The 24,389-nt window shown below is 50.5% G+C and overlaps 1 protein-coding gene across 1 annotated transcript in view; it reads left to right on the plus strand.

Moving 5' to 3' along the window:
* The window catches only part of gars1 (glycyl-tRNA synthetase 1), a 55,990-nt gene that overhangs the window by 28,158 nt on the left and 3,443 nt on the right, over positions 1 to 24,389 (plus strand). Inside the window, exons 6-15 of the mRNA XM_078426243.1 lie at positions 400 to 476; positions 6,784 to 6,929; positions 7,770 to 7,919; positions 9,221 to 9,383; positions 11,365 to 11,529; positions 14,798 to 14,910; positions 17,809 to 17,949; positions 19,437 to 19,522; positions 21,089 to 21,198; positions 22,672 to 22,765. Of these exons, the coding sequence (XP_078282369.1) occupies positions 400 to 476; positions 6,784 to 6,929; positions 7,770 to 7,919; positions 9,221 to 9,383; positions 11,365 to 11,529; positions 14,798 to 14,910; positions 17,809 to 17,949; positions 19,437 to 19,522; positions 21,089 to 21,198; positions 22,672 to 22,765 (1,245 nt within the window). The remainder of the gene's footprint in view (positions 1 to 399; positions 477 to 6,783; positions 6,930 to 7,769; positions 7,920 to 9,220; positions 9,384 to 11,364; positions 11,530 to 14,797; positions 14,911 to 17,808; positions 17,950 to 19,436; positions 19,523 to 21,088; positions 21,199 to 22,671; positions 22,766 to 24,389) is intronic.

Consider the following 24,389-nt stretch of genomic DNA (forward strand, 5'->3'; position numbering starts at 1 on the left):
CCTCGTCTCTTTTCCAACTTTCTCACCCCCACCCACTCCAATAAGTCTGAAAAGGGGCCCCAACCCGGAATGCCATCTCCCCATTCTCTCCACTGATGCTGACTGACCCGAGTTCCTCCAGCATTTTGACATGCTACTTGAATGCCCAGTATTCTAAGGACTCATGAAGTGAATATGAATTTTTGAACTTTTGAAATTTTACAAAAGAAATCTGAGAAAATGCTCAGCAGATCAGGCAACATCTGCGGAAAGAGAGGCAGTTAAAGACTTGATGGTCACTTGCTTGGCCTGTTGGCCATAGAACTTACCCGGTGCTGTAGTTAGCTGAGCTGCAGTAAGGACTGGTTGTGGGACTGGTTGTACAAGGTGGTGATCCCTCATTGTCTTCTGCTGTTGTAGCTCATTTGCAGAAATTGATGTCTGATAAGAAATGCACAGTGGAGAGGAAAGCAGAGATGGAAGATGTCATCACCCAGGTAAGCTTTGCTTTATTATTGTCATGTGTACCAGGAAACAGTGAAGAATGTTTCTGGTCAAATCATACTATGCCTTACCTGCAGTTTTGACAATAGACAATAGGTGCAGGAGTAGGCCATTTGGCCCTTCGAGCCAGCACATTCAATGTGATCATGGCTGATCATTCTCAATCAGAACTCTGTTCCTGCCTTCTGCCTTCTCCCCATACCTCCTGACTCCGCTATCCTTAAGAGCTCTATCTAGCTCTCTCTTGAATGCATTCAGAGAATTGGCCTCCACTGCCTTCTGAGGCAGAGAATTCCACAGATTCACAACTCTCTGACTGAAAAAGTTTTTCCTCATCTCCGTTCTAAATGGCCTACCTCTTATTCTTAAACTGTGGCCCCTTGTTCTGGACTCTAACCCTGCCTCTAACGTGTCCAACCCCTTAATAATCTTATACGTTTCAATAAGATCCCCTCTCATCCTTCTAAATTCCAGCCTAGTCGCTCCAGTCATTCAACATATGACAGTCCCGCCATTCCGGGAATTAACCTAGTAAACCTACGCTGCATGCCCTCAATAGCAAGAATATCCTTCCTCAAATTTGGAGACCAAAACTGCACACAGTACTCCAGGTGCGGTCTCACTAGGGCCCTGTACAACTGCAGAAGGACCTCTTTGCTCCTATACTCCTCTTGTTATGAAGGCCAACATTCCATTGGCTTTCTTCACTGCCTGCTGTACCTGCATGCTTCCTTTCAGTGACTGATGCACTCGGACACCCAGATCTCGTTGTACGTCCCCTTTTCCTAACTTGACACCATTCAGATAATACTCTGCCTTCCTATTCTTACCACCAAAGTGGATAACCTCACACTTATCCACATTAAACTGCATCTGCCCACTCACACAACCTGTCTAAGTCACCCTGCAACCTCATAGCATCTTCCTCACAGTTCACACTACCACCCAGCTTTGTATCATCTGCAAATTTGCTAATGGTACTTTTAATCCCTTCATCTAAGTCGTTAATGTATATTGTAAATAGCTGCGGTCCCAGCACCGAGCCTTGCGGTACCCCACTGGTTACTGCCTGCCATTCTGAAAGGGACCCATTTATCCCGACTGTTTGCTTTCTGTCTGTCAACCAATTTTCTATCCATGTCAGTACCCTACCCCCAATACCATGTGCTCTAATTTTGCCCACTAATCTCCTATGTGGGACCTTGTCGACGGCTTTCTGAAAGTCGAGGTACACCACATCCACCGGCTGTCCCCTATCAATTTTCCTAGTTACATCCTCAAAGAATTCCAGAAGATTTGTCAAGCATGATTTCCCCTTCGTAAATCCATGCTGACTCGGAACGATCCTGTTACTACTATCCAAATGCTCCACAATTTTGTCTTTTATAATTGACTCCAGCATCTTCCCCACCACTGATGTAAGACTATCTGGTCTATAATTTCCCGTTTTCTCTCTCCCTCCTTTCTTAAAAAGTGGGACAACATTAGCTACCCTCCAATCCACAGGAACTGATCCTGAATCTATAGAACATTGGAAAATGATCACCAATGCGTCCACAATTTCTAGCGCCACCTCCTTAAGTACCCTGGGATGCAGACCATCAGGCCCCAGGGATTTATCAGCCTTCTGTCCCATCAGTCTACCCAACACCATTTCCTGCCTAATGTGGATTTCCTTCAGTTCCTCCGTCACCCTAGGATCTCTTGCCACTAGAACATCTGGGAGATTGCTTGTATCTTCCTTAATGAAGTCAGATCCAAAGTACCGGTTCAACTCGTCTGCCATTTCCTTGTTCCCCATAATAAATTCCCCCGCTTCTGTCTTCAAGGGACCCACATTTGCCTTGACTATTTTTTTCCTCTTTACATACCTAAAAAAGCTTTTACTATTCTCCTTTATGTTATTGGCTAGTTTACCCTCGTACCTCATCTTTTCTCCCCGTATTGCCTTCTTAGTCATCTTCTGTTGCTCTTTAAAAGAGTCCCAATCCTCTGGCTTCCCACTCTTCTTTGCTATGTTATACTTCTTCTCTTTTATTTTTATGCTGTCCTTGACTTCCCTTGTCAGCCACGGGTGCCTCTTAATCCCCTTAGAATATTTCCTCCTCTTTGAGATAAATTGATCCTGCAACTTCTGCATTATTCCCAGGAATACCTGCGATTGGTGTTCCACCGTCTTCCCTGCTAGGGCCTCCTTCCAGTCAATTCTGGCCAGCTCCTGCCTCATGCCTCTGTAATCCCCTTTGCTATACTATAATACGACACTTCCGATTTTCCCTTCTCCCTCTCAATTTGTAGAGTAAAGCTTATCATATTATGATCACTGCATCCTAATGGCTCTTTTACCTGGAGTCCCCTTATCAGATCAGGTTCATTTTAGTCTCCAAATTTGAGGAAGGATATTCTTGCTATTGAGGGCGTGCAGCGGTAGGTTTACTAGGTTAATTCCCGGAATGGCGGGGCTGTCATATGTTGAAAGACTGGTGCGACTAGGCTTGTATACACTGGAATATAGACGGATGAGGGGGATCTTATCAAAACATATAAGATTATTAAGGGGTTGGACACGTTAGAGGCAGGTCCAATGGTTCAATGGTTTCTTTATTACCACTCGTACCAAGGTGCAGTGAGATTCTTTTTTTTGCGTACAGATTAGTGAGATTATTGCCATACATCAGCATAATACCCGGTTAAGCGTATGATGCAAACAATAGATAGAGCTCTTAAGGATAGCGGAGTCAGGGGGTATGGGGAGAAGGCAGGAACGGGGTACTGATTGAGAATGATCGGCCATGATCACATTGAATGGCGGTGCTGGCTCGAAGGGCCAAATGGCCTCCTCCTGCACCTATTGTCTATTGTCTATTGAAACATGTTCCCAATGTTGGGGGAGTCCAGAACCAGGGGCCACAGTTTAAGAATAAGGGGTAGGCCATTTAGAACGGAGATGAGGAAAAACTCATGGCCTACTCCTGCACCTATTGTCTATTGTCTGAGTAAAATCAGGCTTTGTGCAAGTAACTAATTTGAGGAAGGACATCCTTGCTATTGAGGGAGTGCAGCGTAGGTTCACGAGGTTAATCCCCTGGATGGAGGGACTGTCATATGAGTAAAGATTGGAAAGACTGGGCTTGTATTCACTGGAGTTTAGAAGGATGAGAGGGAATCTTATATAGGAAAATAACTGCAGAGGCTGGTATAAATCGAAGGTATCACAAAATGCTGGAGTAATTCTGCGGGTCAGGCAGCATCTCAGGAGAGAAAGAATGGGTGACGCTTCGGGTCCAAACCCTCAGACTGATGTCGGGGACGGGACGGGGGGACGACAAAGAAAGGATATAGGTGGAGACAGGAAGACAGTGGGAGAACTGGGAAGGGGAGGGGAAGAGAGGGACAGAGGAGGTATCTACAGTTAGAGAAGTCTTGTCGTCTTCCCACAGTCGATTCGGACCAGACGGGATAGCCTTCGTTGTCCTTGCACATCAATGAGCCTTGGGCGCCCAACACCCTCCTTTCTCCCTCTTCCTCTCTCCCTCTTTCACCCCTCTTCACCTCTCCTTCTCCCCTCCCTCTCCCTTCAATCATTGTGGTGCAGATAGATAAATAGTTTGAGATTCGGGGAAAAGATGAATTTGGTGTGGCGACTCCCAAGGGTCGGGCCATACTACTACCGACCCCTCGGCACGGGAATGGACCAGTCCAGGGGGGCGGTCCGGTACCATGTATACAAGGACAAGGTTTTGGGCGCGAAGCCATTCCGGCAGACTCGACCCGTCTGATAACCGAGGTATAATAAAACATAACGCCCCCGAAATACCTGGCTCCTTGCCTTTATTTCGGGCCTCTATCGACGCGCCAAATGGGCGTTGAAGTCCTGGATGTGGGGCACGGGGTATCGGTCCTCGGCGGTAGCGACGTACAGCTGCCGATAATCCCCGCAAGGTCTCCAGCCCCCGTTTGCCTTGGGGACCATGTGGAGTGGGGATGCCCATGGGCTGTTGGAAGGGCGGACGATCCCCAAGGACTCCATCATGCGGAACTCCTGTCGTGCCAGGCGTAGCTTTTCAGGCGGCAGTCGGCGTGCTCGTGCGTGGAGGGGTGGGCCGGTAGTTACTATGTAATGGAACACCCCGTGCTGGGGGGTCGACGACCGGAATTGCGGGGCCATAATGTCTGGAAACTCCGCCAGAACCCGAGCGAAATGGGAGTCCACGGACGACAGTGGGCGTACAACGGGCTCATTCAGCTGCAGCGCAATGGTCCACCGTCTTCCCTGCTAGGGCCTCCTTCCAGTCAATTCTGGCCAGCTCCTGCCTCATGCCTCTGTAATCCCCTTTGCTATACTGTAATACGACACTTCCGATTTTCCCTTCTCCCTCTCAATTTGTAGAGTGAAGCTTATCATATTATGATCACTGCATCCTAATGGCTCTTTTACCTGGAGTCCTCTTATCAGATCAGGTTCATTTTAGTCTCCAAATTTGAGGAAGGATATTCTTGCTATTGAGGGCGTGCAGCGGTAGGTTTACTAGGTTAATTCCCGGAATGGCGGGGCTGTCATATGTTGAAAGACTGGTGCGACTAGGCTTGTATACACTGGAATATAGACGGATGAGGGGGATCTTATCGAAACATATAAGATTATTAAGGGGTTGGACACGTTAGAGGCAGGTCCAATGGTTCAATGGTTTCTTTATGGAGTTGTGAATCTGTGGAATTCTCTGCCTCAAAAGGCAGTGGAGGCCAATTCTCTGAATGCATTCAAGAGAGAGCTAGATAGAGCTCTTAAGGATAGCGGAGTCAGGGGGTATGGGGAGAAGGCAGGAACGGGGTACTGATTGAGAATGATCGGCCATGATCACATTGAATGGCGGTACTGGCTCGAAGGGCCGAATGGCCTCCTCCTGCACCTATTGTCTATTGTCTATTGAAACATGTTCCCAATGTTGGGGGAGTCCAGAACCAGGGGCCACAGTTTAAGAATAAGGGGTAGGCCATTTAGAACGGAGATGAGGAAAAACTTTTTCAGTCAGTGAGTTGTAAATCTGTGGAATTCTCTGCCTCAGAAGGCAGTGGAGGCCAATTCTCTGAATGCATTCAAGAGAGAGCTAGATAGAGCTCTTAAGGATAGCGGAGTCAGGGGGTATGGGGAGAAGGCAGGAACGGGGTACTGATTGAGAATGATCAGCCATGATCACATTAAATGGTGGTGCTGGCTCGAAGGGCCGAATGGCCTACTCCTGCACCTATTGTCTATTGTCTGAGTAAAATCAGGCTTTGTGCAAGTAACTAATTTGAGGAAGGACATCCTTGCTATTGAGGGAGTGCAGCGTAGGTTCACGAGGTTAATCCCCTGGATGGCGGGACTGTCATATGAGTAAAGATTGGAAAGACTGGGCTTGTATTCACTGGAGTTTAGAAGGATGAGAGGGGATCTTATATAGGAAAATAACTGCAGAGGCTGGTATAAATCGAAGGTATCACAAAATGCTGGAGTCATTCTGCGGGTCAGGCAGCATCTCAGGAGAGAAAGAATGGGTGATGCTTCGGGTCCAGACCCTTCCTCAGACTGATGTCGGGGGGGGTACGGGGGGGGACAAAGAAAGGATATAGGTGGAGACAGGAAGACAGTGGGAGAACTGGGAAGGGGAGGGGAAGAGAGGGACAGAGGAGGTATCTACAGTTAGAGAAGTCTTGTCGTCTTCCCACAGTCGATTCGGACCAGACGGGATAGCCTTCGTTGTCCTTGCACATCAATGAGTCTTGGGCGCCCAACACCCTGTTGCCGGTTTGTGGTTTGTCCCTCCTCGGACCACTGTCGGTAGGTACTCACCACTGCTGTCTGGGAGCACCCCACAAGCCTTGCCGTTTCAGAGATGCTCTGACCCAGTCGTCTGGCCCTAACAATTTGGCCCTTGTCAAAGTCACTCATTTCTCAACCCATTTCTCAACACATCAACTTCAAGAACTGACTGTTCACTTGTTGCCTAATATATCCCACCCCTTGACAGGTGCCATTGTAACAAGATAACCAATGTTATTCACTTCACCTGTCAGTGGGCATAATGTTTTGGCTCATCGGTGTATAGCTTAGGCCTAACGGAATCAAGGGATATGGGGAGAAAGCAGGAAGGGGGAACTGATTTGTGGATGATCAGCCATGATCATATTGAATGGTGGTGCTGGCTCGAAGGGCCGACTGACCTCCTCCTGCACCTATTTTTTCTGTTGACGATTGTGGGCAGAACCCTTGACTTGTTGCAGAGAAATGGCAAGTTTGCATTTTGCTTTTGCGATTAGATGGACAACTACAGCCAGCAGGAGCTAGCGGACCTGTTTGTGAACTACACCGTCAAGTCCCCAGTCACCGGGAACGACCTGTCCCCGCCCATCTCCTTCAATCTGATGTTCCAGACATCCATCGGACCAGGGGGCAACATGCCAGGGTGAGATATATTACCAACCGAGCGCACTTGGGGAGCGTCCGTACCAACGATAATAGACCACTCCACCCTAAAAACTGTCGTAGGTCACTGCGCCATTTTAGTAGGCAGAAATTTGCAGAAACATTTGAAAGAAAAATAACAAAAATCTATGAATTGACAGATGAGATATATTCTGCATTTTAATGGTATCATCACACATACTGTTCCCCCACAACACTGATTACACTGCGAGAGGCAGAGTGAACGGCGGGGTTTGCTTACTAAAATGGCGGACGTTATGCTCCTTTGCGTACCACACTTGAGTATGTGTGGTTTCGACAGAGTGGTTCATCTTGCTCCTCTGGAGCCATTTGTGTTTGTACTAACTGTTTAGCATATTATATTATTTTGTATCTTGCTGTATTATTTTTGGACACTTGGGGGTTGTCGTGAGATGAATACATATATGGGTATAATGGACTGGGAGGAGCCAGAATTAGGAGTACATTTGGGAATGCAGCGATAGGAGGGGTCAGACACGGAGGGGCTTGGTGAGAAATAGTTTTTACCAGACCTACGATGAGAGACAAGCTTGGAGAGAATACAGATCTGTTTCTATTACTACTTCAATAAACGACTAATTAAACTGAAACGTCTTTAGGATCTCTCTGTTGTTTGTTTGTGTCACGAACGTTCCCTCCACCCTCTGTGAATTGGTGGCAAACGGAGAGGACTTTATGGAAAAGACCAAAGTTGCCACAACAGAGGGCTTTCGAGAGCTTAAGACACACACTGTGCACGTTTATCGCATCTCAGGTGTGGAGCTGGTCTTAAACCCACCGCTTCCATTTATGTTTCCAGCTACCTCAGGCCTGAAACAGCTCAAGGGATTTTCCTCAACTTTAAACGGTTGCTGGAATTCAATCAGGGAAAGCTTCCCTTTGCGGCCGCCCAGATTGGGAACTCGTTCCGCAATGAGATCTCCCCACGATCAGGTCTCATCCGTGTCAGGTAGGAGACTCGTGGCAAATTACTGACGGTGTTCTGCTTATGGTATTGCTTTGTTATCGTCACCTGTACACAGATTTGCTGCTTATCCAGTTAAATCAGTGGTGCAGCGGTAGAGTTGCTGCCTAACAGCACCAGACACCTGAGTTTGATCCTGACTTGGGGTTCTTACTATGCGGAATTTGTTTGTTTTCTCTGTGACGACGTGGATTTTCTTCAAGTACTTTGGATTCTTCCCACAACGTACAGGTTTGTAGGTTAATTGTCTTCTGAAAATTGTAAATTGTTTCCAGTGTGTTGAATAGTGCTAGTGTATGGGGTGATCGCTGATTGGCGCAAACTCGGTGGGCTGAAGGGCCTGTTTCCATGCTATCTCTTAAGTCTAAATTCATATTGCCCATGAGTACAAACAAACCATACACAATTACAGAATATGGTGCTATACTGTTATAAAGTAACGATTACAGAGAAAGTGCAGATAAAAAGAAAGTGCAAGGTCCACAGCCAGGTAGATTGGAAGATCAGGACCGCAATGAAGTTTTAAGTTTGGGACCACGAGCTTGCTTGTGGAAGGATCGTTCAAGGGTCTGATAACAGAGGGGAAGAAACTTTGACTGAATCTGGTGGAAAACGGTTTCAGGCTTTTGTATCGTCTGCCCGATGGCAGAGGAGGGAATGAGCGAGGGTGAGGTGGCTTTCCCGAGGCAGCGTGAAGTGTAGATGGAGTTGGTGGGGAGTGTGGTCTGTGTGATGGACTGGGCTACATCCACAACTGCGCAATTTTTTGCTGTCTTGGGCAGAGCCGTTCCCAAACCATGGATAGGACAGGTTTGGAGGGATATGGTCCAAGCACAGGCAAGTGGGACTAGGGTAGCTGGGACATCGTTGGCCGGCGTGGGCGAGTTGGGCCGAAGGGCCTGTTTCCACACTGTGTCACTCTATGACTCGACGCTGTGATGCAACCTCACAGGATGCTTTCCAAGGTGCATCTGTAAAAGTTTGTAAGAGTCACAGATGACATGCCGAACTTCCTTCGTCTTGTGATGAAGGTGTGCTTTCTTCTCCAGGGCTTCAATGTGATGGAGATTGTTGTCCCTTGTCCTGTTGTCCCCTCAGTTCTCTCTTGCCCACCCAGCCTCTCTCTGCCCTGCATGGCTGCTGTTGGTTATTTCTGTGTTTCGGCGAGTTAGTTAGTTGGTTCTGCAATGGACGGTCCCAGACTTGGAGATGGAAGTACTAGGTGAGGGCGCGGTGTGGGCGGGGGCATTTCCGAGCGGCGTTCTCAGCTCCCTCTCGCTGTGCAGGGAGTTCACCATGGCGGAGATCGAGCACTTTGTGGATCCCAGTGAGAAGAACCACCCCAAGTTCTCCAGCGTGGCCGACCTGGAGATAATGCTGTACTCGGGCCAAGCCCAGACCAGCGGGCAGTCGGCACGGAAGATGCGGCTCGGAGACGCCGTGGAACAGGTGAGCTGTGTGTGTGTGTCTATGGACTTTGCACAACAGCCCACTATCATCTGATATGCAATGACCTGTCTTGTGATGCTCTTGATTTTTGCCGACTACACCCCTCTTCTCTACTTCCCTTTCCTTTCTCTTTCCCTCTCCCCGTCCTTTCTCTCTCTCTCCCTCCCCCCTTCTTTCTCTCCTGTCTCTCCCTCTCCCCCTCTTTTCTCCGTCTTCCTCTCTCCCTCTTTCTCCCTCTCCCTTTTTCACCCCGCTTCACCTCTCCTTCTCCCCCTCCCTCTCCCTTCAATCATTGTGTTGCAGATAGATAAATAGTTTGAGATTCGGGGAAAAGATGAATTTGGTACAGTTCTTACATTCTTCGGTGACAAGATTACACAGAAATATGATTAACAGTAAAATTAGGTCTTGATTACAGAACGGGGTTTACAGAAAGACTGAATTAGGCAACAAACTAGGTCTTGATTACAGAATAAAATGATTATCCGCAAGTCTTAGTTGACAGTAGATCCAATTTTCTGTTGCAACAATGGGTGCACGCTATAACATAATCAAAGAAAGTTCTTGAAACTTGGGTGTCGTCACTGCTGTATTCCATGTCTCTACTGTCAAAGGTTCAAAGGTTTGTTTATTGTCACGTGTACCAATTAAAGTACAGTGAAACCTGATTTGCCGCGTACAGCCATACTAAAAAAAGCAACAAGACACACAACTACATAAAAGTTAACATAGACATCCACCACAGCGGATTCCCCACATTCCTCACTGTGATGGAAGGTAATAAAGTCTAATCTTCTTCCCTCTTTATTCTCCCGCGGTCGGGGCAATCGGACCATCCGCAGTCGGGACGATTGAAGCCCCCGCTTTGGGGCGATCGGAGGCCCCACGATGGGGCGGTCGAAGCCCCCACAATCGGGGCGGTCGAAGCTCCTACGGTTGGAGCTCCCGAAGTCGGTGTCTAACCAGGGACCGCGAGCTCCACGATGTTAAAGTCCGCAGGCTCCCGCGGTTGGACCTCCCGAAGTCGGTCTCCAGCAAGAGGCCGCCAACTCCTCGATGTTAGGCCACAGTGCAGACGGAGATACGCTTTTAGGCTTTGTCTGTGGTTCCCTGTTACCACATTAGCACAATCCCTATTTACTAGTTACTAGTCCTCGCTATTCTTTCCCCTACAACACATGCTTCAGAGAAAGGTGTACATGAATACAATCAAGCTGTGCACAGATCAAAGATAAAGGGGGCAACAGTTAGTGCAAGATAAAGTCTGATTAAAGATAGGTAAAAAGGTCTCCAATTAAGTTATTGTCCCATGTGTGACTGCGCAGTGAAATTATTTTTGCATGTTTACACATGTGAGCGTTGCCATGTCTTGGCGCCATTTCCAATGTTCATTCTGCCCGCTTGTTCGGTCTACTGGAGCTGCTCCCGTTCCAGGCGAGCCCCAGGCTCCTGTCTCCGACCGGCTCGGCTCATGATCCGACATTCCTCTCCTTGTCCAGCCAGTGTTGTATCGCAGGAGCGCTTCCTGCAGCCGACCTTGAAGCTGCTGGAGGCTTTACCCCGGTTCACCCTCCTTCCGGCCCTTGCTCCTCACGCCCCTCTCTCCAGTGGTGTCCGCAAAGCCTTTGGGTCACCGGGGTAGGTTCCCCGTTCTGCGGTGCGCTGGGTCCCACTGGCCGGGTCCATCGTTCCGCAGTGCGCTGGGTTCCACTGGCCGGGTCCACCATTCCGCAGTGTGCTGGGTCCCCCGGGTGGGTTTCCTGGCCCGCAGTGCTCTGGGTCCTCCGGGTGGGTTTCCTGGTCCGCGCTGCGCTGGGTCCCCCGGGTGGGTTTCCTGGCCCGCGGTGCGCTGGGCCTTCAGGCCGGGTCCTCTGGCGGGTTCCCGATTAAAGGCGGCAACAAGTCGGGAAGGTCAGGACTGCGCTCCAGCTGGCGAGGGGACAGCTCAGCTGCCCATTTACAGCCCCATCTTCCGTTGCAGGGGATCATCGATAACTCTGTGCTGGGCTACTTCATCGGAAGGATCTACCTGTTCCTGGTCAAGGTGGGCGTGTCCGCCAGCAAGCTGCGCTTCCGGCAGCACATGGAGAACGAGATGGCCCACTATGCCTGCGACTGCTGGGACGCCGAGGCCAAGACCTCCTATGTAAGTGTGCTCCTGCCGGACCACAGCCCAGCCAGCTCCAGCCTCCACAAACCCTCCGCCACAAACATAGTGTGGAGACACAGCGTAGACACCGGCCCTTCAGCCCACCGAGTCCACCAATCACCCCGTGCACACTCGTTCTCTATTTTCCCAGTTTTGCATCCACTCCTTACACACTAGAGGCAATTTACAGAGGCCGATTAACCTAAATCCCACATCTTTGGAGTGTGGGAGGAAACCAGAGTATCCGGAGGAGACCCATGCATGTACCGGGAGAACGTTTAAACTACGTACAGATAGCACCCGTAGTCAGGATTGTAACCATGTCTCTGGCGCTGTGAGGCAGCAACACTACCGCTGCGCTCTGTGCATATCTCTGGGTTTGTAGTGACTGGTTTGTTTCATCACTGCAATCTTCTGCACCTGGTGTGCAGTCAGTTGACCAGCCCTTTACCCTCTCCTCCGATCGTGAATCAGCTTCTTAAGTAGGGTGGCATCAGGGGTAAAAGCATTGCTTCCTTAGAGACACAGCACGGAAACAGGCCCTTCGGCCCACTGGGTCCGCACCGACCAGCGATCCCCGCACATTAACGCTATCCTGCACACACTAAGGACAATTTTTACATTTACCAAGCCAATTAACCTACAAACCTGTACATCTTTGGAGTGTGGGAGGAAACCGAAGATGTCGGAGAAAACCCACGCAAGTCACGGGGAGAACGTACAAACTCTGTACAGACAGCACCCGTAGTCGGGCTAGTATCCGGGTCTCTGGCTGTAAGGCAGCAACTCTACTGCTGCGCCACCGCCCTCTAAATTTCCACATCCTTTACCCTGCGGCGCTCCCTGCACAGCCAGGGGCCTGTCTGCAGTAGCTATCGATTCCAGAAGCTCTGGATACCCGGTAACTTGCCACATATCCACCTGGAGGATGTTACTGTTACTGTCACAGTGAATGGTAGGGCTCTGGTGAGTGTTGTAGAGCAGAGGGATCTAGGAGTGCAGATGCATGGTTCCTTGAAGGTGGAGTAGTAGGTAGATCGCGTGGTCAAAAAGGCTTTTGGCACTGTGATTCCACAGTCATAGTATTGAGCATAGAAGTTGGGAGGTCATGTTGCAGGTCTGTCAGACGTTGCTGAGGCCGCGTTTGTGTTCAGTTCTGCGAACTATGATATAGGAAGGATGTCAAGCTGGAATGGGTACAGGGAAGAGGATGTTGCCAGGGCTAGAGGATCTAATCTGTCGGTAGAGGTTGAGTAGGCTGGGACTCTATTCCTTGAAGCGCAGGAGGATGAGGGGTGATCTTCAAGAGGTATCACTCAAAAATGAAAAAAGAGGGTTTGCATTAGAAACGTAGAAAATAGGTGCAGGAGGAGGCCATTTGGCCCTTCGAGCCAGCACCGCCACTCATTGTGATCGTGGCTGATCATCCACAATCAGTAACCCGTGCCTGCCTTCTCTCCATATCCCTTGATGCCACTAGCCCCTAGAGCTCTATCTAACTCTCTTTTAAATTCATCCAGTGAATTGGCCTCCACTGCCTTCTGTGGCAGACAATTCCACAAATTCACAACTCTCTGGGTGAAAAAGTTTCTTCTCACCTCAGTTTTAAATGGCCTCCCCTTTATTCTTAGACCGTGGCCCCTGGTTCTGGACTCCCCCAACATTGGGAACATTTTTCTTGCATCTCGCTTGTCCAGAAGAACAAGCTAGTTACCAGAAGAAGCTGGATAGGCTGCGTCTTTTTTTTCTCTGGAGCGCGGGAGGTTGAGGCGGGACTTTATTGAGGTTTGTAAAATCCTGAGGGGCATCAATAAGGGTTTTTTTTTCTCAGGGAAGGGCTGTTTAAAACTATAACAGGTATAACAGAGCTTTATTTGTCGTTCGGTACCGAAGTACCGAACGAAACTACATAGCAGTCATAGAAAAAAAAAAACACAAGACACATAACCCCAACACAAACGTCCATCACAGTGACTCCAAACACCCCCTCACTGTGATGGAGGCAACAAAACTTCCACTCTCTTCCCCACGCCCACGGACAGACAGCTCGTCCCCGACCGACCCGCACAGTCCCCGCACCGGGCGCTGAAACGTCTCGCGGCCGAACCGGGCGATGAAAGGCCCGCGACCAAGCCTTGCGCAGCTAAGTCCCGTGGTCGAGCCGCACCGGGCGATGTCAAGTCCGCAGCCGAGCTGCACCAGCGATGAAAAGCCCCGCAGCCGAGCTGCACCGGGCGATGTTAAGTCCCGCAGCCGAGCCGCACCAGCGGTGAAAAGTCCCGCAGCCGAGCTGCGCCGGGCGATGTTAAGCCCCGCAGCCGAGCTGCACCGGGCGATGTTAAGTCCAGCGGCCAAGCCGCACCGGGATGTAAAGTCCAGCGGACATAGGTTCAAGTGAGGGGGAATGATTTAACAGGAGCCTGAGGGCCTGAGCTACAGGGAGAGGTTAGGCAGGCTAGTACTTTATTCTTTAGAGCGCAGGAGAATGAGGGGTGATCTTATAGAGGTGTGCAAGATTATGCGTGGAATAGACAGGGTAAATGTACAGAGTTTCACCCAGAGAAGGGGAATCACAAACCAGGTTTAAGGTGAGAGGAGAAAGATTTAATAGGAACCTGAGGGGTAGCTTTTTCACGCAGAGGATGGTCGGTACAGGGAACGAGCCGCCAGAGGAGGAAATTGAGGCTGCTACTATAAAAGCATTGAAAACATACAGGTGCTCCTCGACTTACGATGCGGTTACGTTCCGATAAACCCATCGTAAATCGGCAATATCGTAGGTGGAAAATGCATTTAATACACCTTGCCTACCAAACATCACGGCTGTGGCAGCTCCCAATCGGGAGCCGCGGCTCGCTGCCGTTGCCCGGCATCACCAGAGAGTATCGTACCACGTTAGACACTGGCAGCCTGAGCAGCGGACAGGTCTGCCAGCCCGGGAAATGCCCAGCAGAAGATCAACATTCGAAGCAGGGTTTCTACTGAACGTGCATCGCTTTTGCACCATCGTAAAGTGGAAATATCGTACGTCGAAGCTTCGTAGGTCGAGGAGCATCTGTATTTGGACAGGTACATGGACAAGAAATGAAAGATAGAGGGATATTGGCCAAATGGGGCATCTTGGTGGGCATGGACGAGTTGTGCGGTGTGACTCGATGACTATAATCCGTGGGTTTTACTGCCCTGCTGAGGACAGTGAGTGGCCATTTGCCTGGGTAAATGACTCTCCTCTCCTGCGGTCTCACTCCGTCTTATCTCCCCGCAGGGCTGGATCGAGATCGTTGGCTGTGCTGATCGATCGTGCTACGACTTGGCCTGTCATTCCCGAGCAACCAAGGTGCCCCTGGTGGCAGAGAAGCTTCTGAAGGAACCCATATCCTTATCAGTGTGGAGCCTGGGCTGGGAGCAATCACTGAATATGGGCACCCCTCCTTGATCAATACCCACAGATTTTATTTTCTTTATATACTAATACTTTCATTCAGAAACCAAAAACAAACATAGAGTAGTAACATGATCAAAGGCTGCCTATATTGGCAGTTTACAGACAAACAGTTTTCAAATTAATATATTGCCAACTTTATCAATAATACCCTCGACCTCCCGCAGCGACCAGCGCTCACGGAAGGCCTCCAGAGTCCTCGTGGACACCGCGCGTTCCCTCTCCAGGGACACGCGAGCATGGGCGTAGGACCGGAAGAGGGGCAGGCAGCCGACTCTGGTGTGGCCGTCGACTACCCGCTGCCTGGATCCACGAACGGCCATCTTGGCCAGGCACAGGAGCTGACTGACAGGGAGTCCCCTCCCTCCCTCCCGACCCTCCCCCCTCTTATTGGGAGCACGAGTAGGCCATTCGGCCCATCGAGCAGAGAGGTGGTGATATGGAACGAGCTGCCATTGGAGGTAGTTGTGGCAGGGACTATAACAGCATTTAAAGACCATTTGGACATGTACATGGATAGGAAACTTTTAGGGATATGGGCCAAACATGGGCAGGTGGGACTAGCATAGATAGGGCATCTTTGTCAGCATGACTAGACTTAATCTTGCACTGAACGTCATTCCCTTTATCCTGTATCTGTACCCTGTGGATGGCTCGATTGTAATCATGTATAGTCTTTCCACTGACTGGTTAGCACGTAGCAAAAGCTTATCACTGTACCTGTCACACGTGACAATAAACTAAGCTAAACTAGCGTAAATGGGGCATCTTTGTCAGCATGACCTCTCTTGTCCAGATTTCTCCCTTCTACCATGATCAATCTGAAATGGTATCTTATCTATTTCCTCCACAGATACTCCCTGACTCACTGAGATAGTGATTTGCTCAAGATTCCAGCATCTGCAATTCCTTGTGTTTACTTTTCTGTTGGTTAAGCACGATACAAAGAGAAAGGTGGGGTGCAGCCTAGTCATGTTCAAAGATATGAGGTGGGTGGATGAAAAGTTACTTCATCTTTATAGGCGTACAGGAAAAAAAACTGCAGATGCTGGTATAAATCGAAGGTAGACAAAAAAATGCTGGAGTAACTAAGCGGGTCAGGCAGCATCCCAGGAGAGAAAGAATGGATGATGTTTCGGGTCGAGACCCTTCTTCAGACTGATGTCAGGGGAGGGGGCGGGACAAAGATAGGATGTAGTGAGAGACAGGAAAACTAGTGGGAGAACTGGGAAGGGGGAGGGGATAGAGAGGGAAAGCAGGGACTATCTGAAGTTAGATAAGTAAATGTTCATATCGCTGAGGTGTAAACTGCCCAAGCGAAATATGAGGTGCTGTTCCTCCAATTTGCGCTGGGCCTCGCTCTGACAATGGAGGAGGCCCAGGACAGAAAGGTCAGAATGGGAGGGGGAGTTGAAGTGCTGAGCCACCGGGAGATCAGGTTGGTTAAGGCAGACTGAACGGAGGTGTTGAGCAAAGCGATCGCCGATCCTGTGTTTGGTCTCGCCGATGTAGAGAAGTGGACACCTGGAACAGCGGATACAGTAGATGAGGTTGGAGGAGGTGCAGGTGAACATCTGTCTCACCTGGAAATACTGTTTGGGTCCTTGGATGGAGTTGAGGGGGGAGGTAAAGGGACAGGTGTTGCATCTCCTGTGGTTGCAGGGGAAAGTTTATAAGCTGTGACTCAGTTGCATATTTTGTCTGTGAGGCCAGAGAACTATTGGATCAACTTGAAAGTTGTAGGTTAATTATCTAAATAGTTGAGTCTGTGTGATCAATGGCACAAATCAATATCACAGACCATAATGTCAAGCCCTCATATCTGCAAGTTCTTATATTTGCATACAAGTGAGGCATTGTGAATGGAAAATTAATTTTGAATGAAATAGTTCAATGGCAGTAGGGTTACACATGGGTGTCAGGGGTAATGGGAAGAACGCAGGAGCATAGGGTTAGGAGGGAGAGATAGATAGCCATAGTCTGAAGAAGGGTCTTGACCCGAAACGTCACCCATTCCTTCTCTCCAGAGATGCTGCCTGTCCCGCTGAGTTACTCCAACATTCTGTGTCTGCGATAGATCAGCCATGATTGAATGGCGGAGAAGACTTGAAGGGCCGAATGGCCTAATTCCGCTCCTATCACTTATGACCTTGTGGGCAAGTTGGGTCAAGTGCTCTGTGCTCTGTCACCTATCCATGTTCACCAGAGATGCTGCCTGACCTGCTGAGTTACTCCAGCACTTTGTGTCTTTGTGAAACAGTTTAAGGATAAGGGGGAAGTCTTTTAGGACCGAGATGAGAAAACATTTCTTCACACAGAGAGTGGTGAGTCTGTGGAATTCTCTGCCACAGAAGGTAGTTGAGGCCAGTTCATTGGCTATATTTAAGAAGGAGTTAGATGTGGCCCTTGTGGCTAAAGGGATCAGGGGGTATGGAGAGAAGGCAGGTACAGGTTACTGAGCTGGATGATCAGCCATGATCATATTGAATGGCGGTGCAGGCTCGAAGGGCCCAATGGCCTCCTCCTGCACCAATTTTCTATGTCTCTATGTTTCTATTCCCCTGAGAGACAAAAGGGGTCTGACTTTAATATCTAATCTGGGGAACAGCACCTGTATTCCCACCTCTTCTTCTCCAACCGCCCGCCCACCCACCCCTCATCCCACGTAATACACTGGGGTGTAGAGAAAGGCACGACTGAAGTGCCAGCAACGGGGTTATTGAATGACCGCGTCAACCCCCCTTTAGGATGCCGTGTGTTTGTACGAGGGCCAGATGCCTCGTAGTTCCTTTGGATATATTGCCGGGCTTTCCCTTAACGTCAGTGCACAAAACCGTCAGCGTTGTGCAGTTTGAAGCCAACAAGAGTGCAATTGGCAAGGTGTTTAAGAAGGAGGCCAAGATTGTGATGGAGTACCTGAGTGTGTGTGACACGTGCTACATCACGGAGATGGAGAAGGAGCTGAATGAGAAGGGGTGGGTATCTGTCATCTCCCTGCCTCCACCACGACCGGCTCAGCTCAGAAACGCCCGAGTGTTCATTGTCAGATGTCCCAAACACTGCACCTCACCCAGTAGAACGAACGCTCCACTACACCTCCACCTCAACACAGCCTCTCACCCAGTAGAACGCTCCACTCCACTACACCTCAACACAGCCTCTCACCCAGTAGAACCCTCCACTGCACCTCGCCTTGCTTTCATTTGCTATTCAACTCATTTGGATGTCCCAGCCAACCCACTCACTCACTGCTCAGATCTCTGCTCAAGATTCAACATTCAATTTATTGACAGTGAAATTTGAGGTACCATACAGCCGTACGAAGTGAAAAGCAACAAGACAGCCACATAAAGTAAAATTTAACTTGAACATCCACCACAGCGGATTCCATATTCCTCACTGTGATGGAAGGTAACAAAGTTCAATCGACTTCCTCTTTGTTCACACGCGGTCAGGGCTGTTGAACCGTCCGCAGTTGCCGCTGCCGACGGTCTGATGTCCGAGGCCCTCGCGTCGGGATGATCGAAACTCCCCGCCTCGGGGTGGTTGAAACTCTCTCCGCGGCATGGAGCTCCCGGGTCGGCCTCTTCTCACCAGAGACCGCGGGCTTCACGGTGTTAAAGTCCACAGGCCCCGCGGTTGGAGCTCTCCACAGTCGATCCCGGCAAAGGATCGCAAGCTCCACGATGTTAAAGTCTGCAGCTTGAAGCGCCGGGCCGGTCTCCAGGGAAGGCCGTCAACTCCTTGATGTTAGGCCGCAGTGGGGACGGAGATACGATACGGAAAAAAATCGCATCTCCGTCGTGGTAAGAGATTGAAAAAAGTTTCCCCCAATTCCCTCCCCCCACATAAAACAGACCAAGAAACACTAAAACATACTTAACACATACTTAAAATAACAAAAAACAGAAGCAAGGACAGAGGGACTGTTGGCGAGGCAGCCAGTGCTGGTAACGCCACCCATTCCTCTGCCAACCTTTGCATGAGCTGTTTAAGGCTGCTCCTGGGCGGGATTGTTTAAACTTCCCGCACTGCAACTCACCGAGGATTCCCTTCCTCCAGCTGATCCACTCACTGCTCAGACTGCCGCTCTGCATTAACTGAGGGGGGACCTTGATGGGCCGAATGGCCTAATCCTGCTCCTAGCACTTAGGAGCTTATGAAGGTACATGGCTGTGCATGGAATGGAGGGATATGAATCAAGTGCAAAAAGATAAGAGTTGGTTTTGGCATTGTGTTCAGCACAGACATCGTGGGCCGAAGGGCCCCTTCCTGTGCTGTACTGTTCGGTGTTCTCTGGAAACATAGGTGAGGTGCGTGCTGGGTTCTCCCTCCCAGGTTCAAGGTCGCTGGACAGGCCGGGGAGATTTTGCAGCCAGTTGGTTGCTCCAAATTCCTTGGCACCTTCCGAGACTGATCTTGTTTTATGCCTCTACCCCCCCCCCCCCCCCCCCCCCTCCAGGGAGTTCACTTTTGAATCCAACGGGAAGAAGTTCACCCTGACCAAGAACATGGTTGGAGTGAAAAGGTTTCAGAAGACTCTGCATGGTGAGTCGATCCTCTCAGCCTCCACTGTGTTTATTGACAGATTATTCCCCTCCACCCCCCCCCCCCCCCCCCCCCCCCCCTCCATACGCTGAACCTCTCTCCCCACCTCCAGAAGCTGGTGAACAACTTGTGTGGGCATTGAATGACAAGTGTGTGCTGTACACCCACTGTGGTGCACCATGTTAGTTTAGAGATACAGGCCCTTCTGCCCACCGGGTCCGCGCCGACCAGTGATCCCCGCATATTAACGCTATCCTACACCCACGAGGGACAATTTTTAGGTAGACGCAAAAGGCTGGAGTAACTCAGCGGGTCAGGCAGCATCTCGGGAGAGAAGGAAAGGGTGACGTATCGGGCCAATTTTTACATTTATCAAGCCAATTGACCTACAAACCTGGTACGTTTTTGGAGTGTGGGAGGAAACCGAAGATCTCTGAGAAAACCCACGCAGGTCACGGGGAGAACGTACAAACTCCGTACAGACCTTACCTTTGCTAGAGGACATGATGCTGGTAGCAGCCTTGCTGTCAGACAGCCTTTCGTGCCTAGGTGAACTTCACACTATGCGGGCGGTTCAGATACTGGTCAAAGCTCCGGGCGGCGCGGTGCTGCAGCGGTAGAGTTTCTGCCTTACAGCGAATGCAGCACGGAGACCCGGGTTCCATCCCGACCACGGGTGCTGTTTGTACGGAGTTTGTACGTTTTCCCCGTGAGGTTTTGTGGGTTTTCTCTGCGTGGGTTTTCTCTGAGATCTTTGTTTTCCTCCCACACTCCAAAGATGTACAGGTTTGTAGGTTAATTGGCCTGCTAAAATATCAATTGTCCCCAGGGTGTGTAGGATAGTGTTAGTGTGCAGGGATCGCTGGTCGGTCCTCCGAGTGTATCACAGGCACAATGTGGTCCTCACACTCACTAAGTTAACGGTGCTTTGAGTTTTGAAACAAGGAGCTGCATGTCCTGGTTAATGCACAAAACAACATGCAGTGCTGCAGTATCTCAGCAGGTCAGGCAACATTGCTGGAGAGCATAGATCAGTGGCAATAATTGACAAACAAAAGTTCATTAAATTAAAAAAAGAACAGTGCGTCACGGTGGCGCAGCGGTAGAGTTGCTGCCTGACAGCGAATGCAGCGCCGGAGACCCGGATTCCATCCCGACTACGGGTGTACAGAGTTTGTACGTTCTCCCCGTGACCTGCGTGGGTTTTCTCCGAGATCTTCGGTTTCCTCCCACACTCCAAAGACGTGCAGGTGTGTAGGCTAATTGGCTGGGTAAATGGAAAAATTGTCCCTAGTGGGTGTAGGATAGTGTTAGTGTGCGGGGATCGCTGGTCGGTGCGGACCCGGTGGGCTGAAGGGCCTGTTTCGGCGCTGTATCTCTAAACTAAACTAAACAATGAGTGCAGAGTGCATCCTGCTGACAGTAGGAGGGAGCTGAGAGTGTGTCCAGGGTGGTGTGGGTCTTCAGTTACTGTTGGTGGGCAGGGCAGGGCATGTCCAGCTTTTCACCTGCAGCCCAGGGCTTCACTCCCCTCACTAACGCTGCCTTCTCTTGGTGCTGCTGCAGTTGAGGAGATCACCCCCAGTGTGATTGAGCCCTCCTTCGGCATCGGGAGGATCATGTACACCGTGTTCGAGCACACGTTCAACGTCCGGGCTGGCGATGAGCAGAGAACGGTGAGGAGGGTGTGAGTGGGACAGGCACTCGGGTGCGGGTGGGTGGGGGAGTGGGTGGTCGATGGGACAGACATTCGGTGGGGGGGGAGCTCTCAGGAGAGGAGAGGTTGAGGTGGGGGTTGGTGGCTCAGACACTGGGTGGGGTTGCTCAGGGGAGGGGGGGTGTGGGTGTGGAGGGTGGGAGGTTGCGGTGGGGGTTGGTGGCTCAGACACTGGGGGGGTGGGAGGTTGCGGTGGGGGTTGGTGGCTCAGACACTGGGTGGGTGGGAGGTTGCGGTGGAGGTTGGTGGCTCAGACACTGGGTGGGTGGGAGGTTGCGGTGGAGGTTGGTGGCTCAGACACTGGGTGGAGGGGGGTTGCTCAGGGGAGGGGGGTGGGTATGGGTGGGGGGGGTTGCTCAGAGGAAGTGGGTGGGGGGGGTTGCTCAGGGGAGGGGGGTGTGGGTGGGGGGGGTTGCTCAGGGGAGGGGGGTGGGGGGGGGGGTCAGTCACGGGGCAGTCCAGTGCATAGCTGGATCGCAGTGCCGGCTGTCATTGACTGTCTGGGTCAAGGAGCGATCTGTTTGCGGGGATCGGATCCGATGGTTCGGTGGGCACTTGCCACCCTCCCTGTGTTGCTTCAGGGATGAATGAGGAATTACGGGAACCTGTGCTGGAAGGCCCAGGGGAATGATGATGGGAGTTTCCTGTGTGAAGCAGTCACCAATGGTTTGTCCTGGAGCAGCCACGTGGATGCGATGGCTGAGAAAGCACACTGATGTCTCCACTTCCGCACAATTTCCTCAGCGGGTCAGGCAGCATCTGGAGAGAAGGAATGGGTCGAGACCAGTATTGGAGTCTGAAGAAGGGTCTCGACCTGAAACGTCACCCGTTCCTTCTCTCCAGAGATGCTGGAGCAACTCAGCGGGTCAGGCAGCATCTGGAGAGAAGGAATGGGTCGAGACCAGTATTGGAGTCTGAAGAAGGGTCTCGACCTGAAACGTCACCCGTTCCTTCTCTCCAGAGATGCTGCCAGACCCGCTGAGTTACTCCAGCATTTTGTGTCTGCCTCCGGTTTCCTCAGTCTCCTCAGCCAGTACAGGTGCTCCTCGAATTACGATGGGGTTATGTTCCGATAAACCCATTGTAAACCCAAAATATCGTAAGTCAAAAATGCATACCGCTAGCCCGGGGGAAAAAAAATCAAAATGCAAAATTCGAAGTAGGGTTTCTACTGAATGTGTATCACTTTTGCACCATCGTTAAGTCAAAATGTCGTAAGTGGAAGCACCGTCAGGCGAGAAGCATCTGTAGTGGCATTGGCATGGGTGTGTTTGGTTCACGGCAGATTGCTGGCGATGTTAATGCCCAGGCTGCCAGGTTGAGAATACACAGGGTTCCTGCAGGGATGGGGGGGGGGGAGCTATGATGGTGTTGCCCTGCTGTTGTTGCTCCTGTCTGACCAGCTCGCCACTGCCTCCGTCTCCCTCCGCAGTACTTCAGCTTCCCGGCGCCCGTGGCCCCCTACAAGTGCTCCGTGCTGCCGCTCAGCCAGAACCAGGAGTTTGCTCCCTTCGTGAAGGAGCTGGGTGAGTAGACAGTCGCCGAGACACAACACAGGGTGTAAGTCTCATCTTCCAACCTTCCACGTTGTTGTCTTGGCACTTTAAAAAAAATCTACTTTAAAGCTGTACACTACATCTTGCACTCTGGTATCTTCTCTTTGCACTACCTGTACGTGTATGACTTGATTGTACTCATGGTTTGAGTGGATGGATGAATGAATGAATACGTTTATTGGCCAAGTATGTGCATGTGCAAGGAATGTGCCTTGGTGCTTTGCTCACAAATGACAACACAAACATATAGTTAACAATTAAGAATAAAGCATAAACACATCAAAACAATAAGGATACAACATTACGGTCTAAACGTGGGTGAAAATAAACCAGAACAAAAGGAGGCTACAGGCTTTTGGTTGTTGAGTAGAACTATCACTCGTGGACAAAAACTGTTTTTATGTCTGGCTGTGGCTGCTTTGACAGTCCAGAGTCACCTTCCAGAGGGAAGTGCTTCAAAGAGTTTGTGGCCAGGGTGAGAGGGGTCAGAGATGATCTTGCCCGCTCACTTCCTGGCCCTTGCAGTGTACAGTTCGTCAATGGGGGGAAGGTTGCAGCCAACAACCTTCTCAGCTGTGTGAACGATCCGTTGCAGCCTCCGGATGTCGTGCTTGGTGGCTGAGCCAAACCAGACCATGATGGAGAAGGTGAGGACGGACTCAATAATAGCAGTATAGAATTGGACCATCATTGCCTGTGGCAGATTGTGTTTCCTCAGTTGCCGCAGGAAGTACATCCTCTGTTGGACCTTTTTGACTGTGGAGTTGATGGTGGCCCCCCATTTAAGGTCCCTGGAGATGATGGTTCCAAGGAACTTAAATGACTCCACAGATGTGACTGTGGTGTTGTTGATGGTGAATGGGGGGAGGGGAGGGGGAGTTCTTCGAAAGTCTACAATTAGAGCACTGAGCTCCAGGTTGTTGCGATGGCACCAGGATGCCAGCTGTGTCACTTCCCATCTGTAGGCAGATTCCTCCCCATCCTGGATCAGTCCAATCAGGGTAGTGTTGTCCGCAAACTTGAGGAGCTTGACAGAGGAGTCTGTGGAGGTGCAGTCGTTGGTGTAGAGAGAGTAAAGGAGAGGGGAGAGTACGCAGCCTTGCGGTGCTCCTATGCTGAGGGTCTGCGGGTCCGAGATGTGCTTTCCCAGCCTCACATGCTGCTTCCTGTCTGTCAGGAAGTTGATGATCCACTGACAGAGGGGTTCAGGCACAGTCAGCTGGGAGAGTTTGTAGTGTAGTAGCTCTGGCACAATGGTGTTAAATGCAGCGCTAAAGTCCACAAACAGTATCCTGGCATAGGTCCCCTTGCGGTCTAGGTGCTGGAGGATGAAGTGCAGGCCTAGGTTGACTGCATCAACCACCGATCTATTGCCCTGTATGCAAACTGCAGGGGGTCCAGCAGGGGGTTTGTAATGTTTTCAGCTGGGCCAGCACAAGTCTTTCAAAGGACTTCATGACTGCAGAGGTCAGTGCGACAGGCCTGTAGTCATTAAGACCAGTGATCCTTGTCTTTTTGGGTACAGGGCAATAGTGGAGACCTTGAAGCAGGCAGGGACAGTGCAGGTTTGCAGGGAATGGTTGAAAATGTCTGT

This window comes from Rhinoraja longicauda, chromosome 2 (genome assembly GCF_053455715.1).
Source record: "Rhinoraja longicauda isolate Sanriku21f chromosome 2, sRhiLon1.1, whole genome shotgun sequence".
In the NCBI taxonomy this organism is placed as follows: Eukaryota; Metazoa; Chordata; class Chondrichthyes; order Rajiformes; family Arhynchobatidae; genus Rhinoraja; species Rhinoraja longicauda.